Consider the following 8,846-nt stretch of genomic DNA (forward strand, 5'->3'; position numbering starts at 1 on the left):
TTATTTTTTACAATTTCAAGTTCTATCGGGCTTAAAAAAACACCCTATACAAGTAAAAAAGAATTGAAGGATTCCCCATAACCTTTACCTATTACAGATGGAAAAGGACTATACTCCCATAACAAATCCTCTTCATAGCTGTTGCAGATAAGAGTTTGCCTTAAAGTGACTGAGGTAAGATACCAAAGGAGATTACAACTTCAAAAAACAAAACAGAAAATATGATCCACTTTTGGACAAAATTAATTTAAATTTTGGATATGATATATTAGGCAGTCCCCCACTGTATTCCAGGATCCCACAGTATTCTCAATTCATTGGCCCATTGTTTATTTCGCTCCAAAAATTTATAAGCTTCTTGTTGACTGTAACTGAATGAAATTAACAGGCCTGGAGTGTTAGTCGTCCATTTTTTCAAAGTGGACCAACCCCATTTGAGTAATTCAATCAACTCTTTCTGAAGTTCGAGGTCTTCATCAAAAGTATTCGCTCCAGTTAGGATATTATCCACGTATATGTTATTTATCAGGACAACAGATGGTTTTGGATAGGAGGATCCTTTATCAAGTATCAATTGTATAATTGTATTGCAATAACTTTCTTTCAGTTCCGGCGACTTATTTAACGATGCTCTAATTTTAGAAAAGATTCAAGGCGGGATTGTAATAACTGCCAAGATTCGGCGGAATTGAATCTTTAAATGGTAACTGGACAATATATCGTCCATTTGTATCCCTTGAATGGGTTGTACGAAAATGTTCTTCCGCTAAGAGATTTTGTGGATCAATTTATAACTTGGGTAACTGTTTCTATCTCCCAAAATTTCTCTATTGAGTCATTGAGCTCAGTTGCAAGTGGCAATTGACAGGAGGTCATTAGTGAAACATTTTTCTCCTTTGAACCCATGTTTAGAGTTAAAGACCCTATGATTACCCAACCAAATATTGTTTTAAGAGCATCAGGGTAACCCTCCTGACTTATACACTCGCCCAATAGAATTTGTCTGAATAAATCGGCACCCAATAAAAAATCAATGGGACCCGGTTTCCCAAATGTTTTATCAGCCAAATCATACTGTAGAAAATGTTTGTGCATCACATTAGGGATTGGACAAGATGGTACCTTATCAGTTAGCTTAGGAATGATCACAGCATTTGTTTTAGAACGAGGATGGAATGAGTGCTGGGGCACTAACTAAGGTGCAACGCAACTGAAAATTCTCACCTTTTATTTGGTTATCACCAAAACCATGCAAAGGCTGCAGGTTAACACTCTGCCCTAAACCTAAACTTTGAGCGCAGGTTGAGGTTATAAACGATCGCTGTGATCCACAGTCAATCAAAATTCTTATATGCAAGTATTACCCATTATGGTCCTCAATTCTAGCTATCGCGGTACCTAATAGGGCTGAGACATTGGACTCGGATAGGGATGACAAAACTGAACCCTTTGCGCCCCTAGTTATCTTGTCAGAAACTGGTATATTTTCTGAGGAAGGATCTGGCTCTAATACATTATTATTCCGGTAGGAAGAAGAAGTGTTAGAAACTTTCCTACTCTAGTCATTCGTCTGTCTGTAAGTAGATGTTGAAAAATGCAACAACGAATGATGTCGCCTTTTGCATTGATTACAAGAACTAGAGCTAGGGCATCTATTACAGTAATGACTGGACATTAAACAGTTATAACATAAATTTAGCGGTCAAATTTTATCAAACCGTTGTTTAGGTTCCATTGAGTGAAAACGCGGGCACCTATACAAGTGGTGTCTTTCTCGGCACAAAGGACAACTATTATGTGTTATGGATACATCAGTGGGCATTAAGACCCTTTTCGTAATATTTTGAAACCTGTGGGGCGGTGGATGTTGCACATTTAAACCGAAATTCGAAGTTAGGTTGTCGGTTTGCAATGGTATGCATTGACGTTGGATGAAATTGGAAAAATCTTCAAAGGTTGGCATGTCTGCTACAGAACCAAATTCAATTTCAAAACGCTCACATGATTTAACATCTAATAATCTCAGACAGAACGTCAACAATATGAATCCGGAAGTCTCTTTAAGATTCATATTTCTAAAAGCTGTCGCACTCTCTTACACGACCTCAGCAAAGAAATTTTCTAATGATTAGTGTTCAAATTTCGTTATAGGTTTGAACCCGAAGATATTAATCAAATAATCAGTGGCATGAATTTGTTTATTGTCATACTTCTGTACCAGAGCTGTCCAGGCTTGATCATACCATCAGAAGTTGTCAGAATAGCCACTATAGATCGTAGCGCTGTACCCTTTAAAGCGGACTTGAGGTAATGAAATTTTTGTATTTCATGTAACTCAAGTTTACATTATTATGAATTAATGAAATAAATGTGTCTTTGAATGAAACCCAATCAGAAATTTGTCCATTGAATGTGGGTAGATTTATGGTCGGTAATTTAATGCGCGGTTCAAATTCCAACTGATTACTATTTTTGATCACTGATTGACTGGCGGCGGTTGTTTCCCCAGCAGTCCCAAAGGACAAAGCCTCGTAATACAGATTTCTCGTGTCGGATCGAAAAAGGTCGAATCGCGACATAAAATTATCTTCCAAAATTTTTGCTAAAGATTTTGCTTCTTTAAGACCCCTGAAATCTGTCATAAGTGGTATCTAACCCAATATTCGTAGTATCTTTTATGTCCTGAGCTAAATCCTCTAACTCATTTTCAAGCTCAGACAACTGAATTCTATTTTTATCCGCTTTAGGCCCCATTACTTATCTTAAAATAACTATTAATGTAAGCAATAAAATTATAATGAACAAAATTTCAAATAAATGTCTATATCCTAGGAGGACCTAAATTAGGAACACATTTAACAATAAATGATTAATCCAAGGCGTGGATGACCAAAATTATGTTATATTTACCAATAAATGTTCAATCCCAGGACCGAAGGACCAAATAATGTTAAAGCCACCTCAAATCGACTGTCTTTTTGTTGGAAGACTTTAAAATGAACAAAAAACAAACTGGCTCGGATTAAACATTTATTTGGCCAATTTAAACATTTTAAAAACTAACATAAACAAAATATACAAGTAAAAATAAAAAGCCCTTTCAGATAAAAATAAAATAGTTTGATAAATTATGAAAATAAAAAGAAACTAATTTACAAATAAACAAAAAAAAAAAAGAAATAAATATATAAAATAAATACTGCACGACGAAAGGTTGCTCCACTCCAATAGGTCAGAAGAAGAGTGCTGCCGAGATGTGTAGGTCTGGCTCATCGATGGTCCAAGTATCCAACAGTCGTATTGTATTAGGCGGGCCGACAAAATGAACGCAGAGAGGGCTGGTTACACACGTTCCTTGGGTTCAGGGGTTGGCCACTAATTACTTAATTAATTGGAACTTATATTAAAGTCGAAACACAGAAAAGATCTGGTTTCAAACTGTAATGACGACTAAACATTTAAAAAATGTCCAAACTATTAGACTATAAACGCAGACAGGGCTGGTGAGACGCTACCAGGGCCACTAATTAGCCGGAACTGCTCTAAAAAACTAAGATGGTCGGCCCGTTGTTAGGCAACCTCGTAGCAACAATAGGCAGTTGCTAAGGGTTGATAATTATCAACCCTTAGCAACTGCCTCTATTACTCATTATAACAAACAAATATAATTACATATTTTTTTTCTTTTCAAATAACTAAATTTAAATAAAACAATACTAATAAAAATAAATGTAACTAAATTAAATACTAATAAAACTCAAATACTATTTACAAGGTAATTATATTATGGTGTTAACAAATCATGATTTCTAGATAATAGGCAACAGATGATTTCTAAATAATGGAAAAAACTGAAAAGATTTTTCCATTATGAAAGGGGGATTGATTGAGTAATTTCTAAATGTATAGGGATTTAACAATAGAAACATTTATATCAATAATAATAAAAAAGTACAAAAATATTCATACATCATTTTTATTTTTATTTTAAATTGATTAAAAAAGAATTTACAATTCTAAAATTACTACATTATTTATGATTTATTCATGAAATGCTTGATAATGATACTTAACATTTTTTTCATACATGCCTCCTATTACCACAATGTACATAGTTTTTCCCCATGTAATGAACAGCTCTACCAATATCCAATCTCAGGTTTCTCTATTAATACTCAACAAGTCTTCTTAACTATTCGGTTGGTATTACATTTTATAATTTTCCTCTTTGATAACAATCTAGTGAGAGCAGGAAATAGGAACTGGACCATGGTGGACTATCCAGCTTCAATGAAAATTTTCTGCATCTACTTTCTGGATTTCTAGTGAATAATGTTCTGGGCACCTATTCTGTTGCAGCCACATTATTGTTTTAACTTTGAAGGCTTCCACTAACAGATAAGTCCTCTAATAAATGTGGGAAACTCAAAGAGTTAAAGTAGTTGTGGCTCTTGAATTATACATAAAAATGTTACTCTGCATTACCTATCTTTTGCTGAAATGGAATATACGGATGACTCCATAGATGTTTTATTGTCTACTGTGCCATATGTAAAGATATTCTCAGTTGTTTGGAAATACACTGGACTATAACATTAGGATCAGTACTCAATGACTATTGTACATCTTCATTTTGAGATTTCATGTGCCATCACCTACATATAATATTACTACCCTGACATTTTAACAAAAATCTAACTAAATTCAATATTATTATTATACTTATATAATATATAAGTATTTTTTTTATGAGATGGCTTATTCTCCCTTCCTGGATAGTGCTAATCATATTCATATACTCATACAATTGTTCATATTTCTGAACAATTCTGTGACATACTTCAAACGCCAATGTAGCAATATTTTGGAAACAGATATTAAACAAAGTATTAAGTATACTTAACTTAAGGACTAATCCCTAAGGTAGTCAAGTTTCTTATACATTCTGTATAATACAAGAAAAACAGGTTGGAGTTTTCATTTCAAGAAAGGGCTCACAGAATGACATAATGTCTTACTTAAAATAAAAGTAAAGAGAATCACACAAATCAGTATCGAGGGGGATAAAATGCGGAACTTGAGGAGCTACAATTACTGAAATGTGAGAAAATGTTTCTGTTGTTAAATTAATGATAATTTTTAATTCATAAAATCAATGTCTCTTTTACAATTGTGAAAAATCGTTTCTATTTTAAGTTCGACTACTTATTTTTATTTTTCAGAAAACATATTACACATACAGGCTTCAGATATTTTAAATAAAATATTTTGGGATCTTTCATTAATGTTTAATGATTAAACAAACCTATTAAAAAGTAAGTATTTTCAAACCCCTAGTTTTCACCGCACGGTAGACATATGTATTATGTTAAAGTTATACAGCAATGGGGGCTGGTGAAATTATCGAAGTAGACATAACTTTTGCCTCTCATTTGTTGATTAGGTCGTCCATTTGGCCATTAAAAGCATTTAAGCTAATTTATATCTGACAATATAACCCTGTATATTAATATAGTGTATCTTATTATTCATGGTATTGATTTTATTTAGCCCAGAATGATTGACTTATGTTTTAAAATTTAAAGTTAGTTATTAATTTAACAGTTATTAATATGTATTGTGATTCAATTTTTTTTTTCATTTTAGTTGAAGAACGTCAAAAAGACAAGAAAGAAAGAAAAGTTAGAACTTATACTGAGCCGTCAGAAGACAGTCCAAGAATTACTAAACATTTTGGTAGAGACAACCGCTAAAATCTCTTTCGTTTTATTTAATTCTGCCTACTGTATAAACTCTGCGACACTTTGTTTATTTTATTGTTCCTAACTGGTTATTTTATTTTTTCCAGTTAAATAAACTTTAGTGTTTGATATTGAAATACTTTTGTTACCGATTTGTTAATTAGTTTTTTAAGATTATTATATTAAAATTTGACTGTTCACTTCTTATTACATAGCTCAATGTAGTGTGTACGAGGAATTCATGTTATTAGGGTAGTTTTTGTTTTAACACAGGTGGTTTTTTTTTATACAAAGCCACCGCACACCTTTGTTTGCGCAATTTTGTAAATAATTTTTTTTTTTTTTTCAATTTAAGAGTTGAACCAGAACACCGGTCTTCATATCAGTTACAATTCTCTTAGATTGTTTTTTTTTTCTTTTTTTTTTTTTTAAATTGAGAATGATATGAAGTCATTTTTCTCGATGGGGCTTGTCTATGAAACTTCTTTCATTGTCTATTTTTATATCACAATTAGTGTTCACATACAGTTTCTGCCTTCTGTATGCAATTTACATAACTATTGACAGACTGATTTGTCAATACAAAAAAAATTATTCCTCAAGTAATTAATGTGTAATAAATACAATGTAAATTGTACATTTAGCAGTCTGTATTAATATGCCTTGTTAAAAGACTGCTTTTTTCTAGTTTAAATAATAAGATTACATTTGTACCCATCATAAGTGTGGATGTAAGAATATTTGTAATGTTAAGAAATGTAGTGTTGATTATTCAACATTGTTTATAATACTGTTACTTTATTATAATTTATGTTTAAAATCCTTGGTTTAAACATTTTCATTAAATTTGAAAATGTTTGTTGTTGCTTAGAGTTGAGTAAATGTATTCATATTTATAATTCCTTTAGTTTTTTTTCATTTATTTTGATTTATTCCAAGAGGCCACCTCTGACTGTTTACAATTTTATATAGTTGTAAGTTATAGTTATAAGATATAATATTAAAAATAAGAAACATATTTTTCGTGATATTTGGGTGTATGTATTAATTAAGTTATAATGAACTGTTGCCTTATGATTTGTCATTGATTGACAATATCTCTTTTCCTTTAGGTTAGCTTTTAGCTATAATATTTCTCCATGCATCTTTTTTTTTTCCTGCTTTTATTAAGGTGGATTATGGTGAAGGGTTGTTATATCTTTAATATTAAATTAAGGGTTTTATTTTTACTGTAGTTTCTTTGTTTTCCCTGTATTTTACATGTGCTCTATACAATCTTTTTTTTCTTTTTTCTTTTCTTTATTTACTGCTTATGAAGGTTATACTTATATTACTACTTTTCTATGTCATTTATATTTTTCCCATTCATCTCATTAATGTTCCACAATTTATTATTTTCTGATCTTCTAAACATTGATTTGACTTTATCATTTCATAATCTTTGTTTCGTAACTACACTTTTGTTGATTTAATATATTTTCTTTGTTTTTTTGTTTTTTTCAATATTTATCCAGTAATGTTAAATATTAACGCTCTGAAATACCTGTATATGTGTGTTTATTGTTCATCATACTTAGTGCATATTCTTTCATGTATAATTTAATCTGGTATATTACAGGTGGATTTTTAAAAGTAATTTTTTTTATTTTTTATCCAAGGCAGTCCTTTTAATTTAGTTCAAAGTTTTATCCTAGATATGTTAGTCTAATTATGTGTTTTTAGACATTTTGGTTGAAGTATAATAAAGGAGATTTATCTTAACATGCAATAAATATAAATAGATTTCCATTCATGTAGCATTCTTTGAGGTACGTTATTATTAAAGAATTCCATTGTATATTCCAGTCCTTATTTTATGATTACATGCCATTGCACTAATTTTTGATGTGTTAAACTTATTTATTAATTTAATGTTTCTTAAATGAGATGAGTGGTTTAGATAAGTATAATCACTGTCTTGGTTTGGGATTTATCTTTGGGTTATTAATTATGTTAGTTAACTTTTTCCTTGCATGGCTTAAATATTCAAAGTATGTAATCTACTCCCTCTCCTTCCTTACAGCTTTATCTTCTACTTCATCGTATGAAGTAACTTTTTTTTTTCTGTTTGCTCAACCTGTTTAGCTGGTATTGTATTTTTAAGGTCAAACATTTTTAAGGGATTGTATTGTCCTTGGTCTTTAATCGATAGACACAAATAAGATCTGAGATACGAAGTCTCTAATACTGCTAGTCTGGAAATTGATTTTTAAATTATTATATTTTTTTTGTAATGAATGCCATATGATCATTGCGAATTTATTTGTTTGAGATTTTCCTTAATCTAGTTACGTTTATGGTAAAGTAATTTACAATCCTAAAGACATTTGTAAAGATTTTTCATCATATTTAATTCATTATATTTTAACTTTTTATTCCTTTACAGGTTATTTTGTAGTAATCCAATCTTTTCTGTGATAGTAAATTTTTTTATTGTTTTAAAGTTGTTTTAAAATTAAAATACCCCGGCAACGCAACTGACTCTTGAAAAATAATTTCTTCTATACAGTTATATCGTTTTAACTTAAAATTTATTTTTATTTTGTATCACATATACGAAATGTTAATTATTATTTAAGTTACCTTAAATGCATTTTAAAAAATATAAAAAAAAATATATATCTTTATATTATTTCTTTATTACAAACTGATGGCTTCCAATTTAGTTGTTGAAATCATTCAATTAAGTTTTTAATTATAATCCTCTTCTTATTTGATTTACCACACATTACAGATAGTTTATTCATATCATTCATTTTTTGATATTTTTAAAATCATGAAAAGTTTAATGTTTCTCATTTTTATGATTTAAAAAATGATTAAGTGAACAATTTTACATTTGAAGTATCCTTTACATTGTACATAGAATGTTCCTATAGCTGCTTAGAGTTGCCATTTATATATTTTTTATGGAATGTTTTTATGTTGACAAAGTATTTTTGTAAATTGTGATTGTCACGTTTCAGTATAAATTTTTACTATTAAATCATTTAGAAAGGGCCGTAGTTTCATTTATATTAAAAACTTAGTTAAAGTAATTTTGAAATGTGTGCCTTACAGTTTATG

General features: G+C 30.3%; 1 protein-coding gene across 1 annotated transcript in view; it reads left to right on the forward strand.

The window, feature by feature from the left end:
- LOC106685480 (la-related protein 1B) overlaps positions 1 to 6,154 on the forward strand; it is a gene marked incomplete in the record, with an annotated part of 46,139 nt that extends 39,985 nt beyond the window's left edge. Inside the window, 1 exon segment of the mRNA XM_067053475.1 lies at positions 5,647 to 6,154. Coding sequence (XP_066909576.1) covers positions 5,647 to 5,753 — 107 coding nt within the window.
- Positions 6,155 to 8,846: the final 2,692 nt, after the last annotated feature.

The sequence above is a fragment of the Halyomorpha halys genome, unplaced genomic scaffold, assembly GCF_000696795.3.
Source record: "Halyomorpha halys isolate HHAL.00 unplaced genomic scaffold, Hhal_1.1 Scaffold700.1, whole genome shotgun sequence".
NCBI lineage: Eukaryota > Metazoa > Arthropoda > Insecta > Hemiptera > Pentatomidae > Halyomorpha > Halyomorpha halys.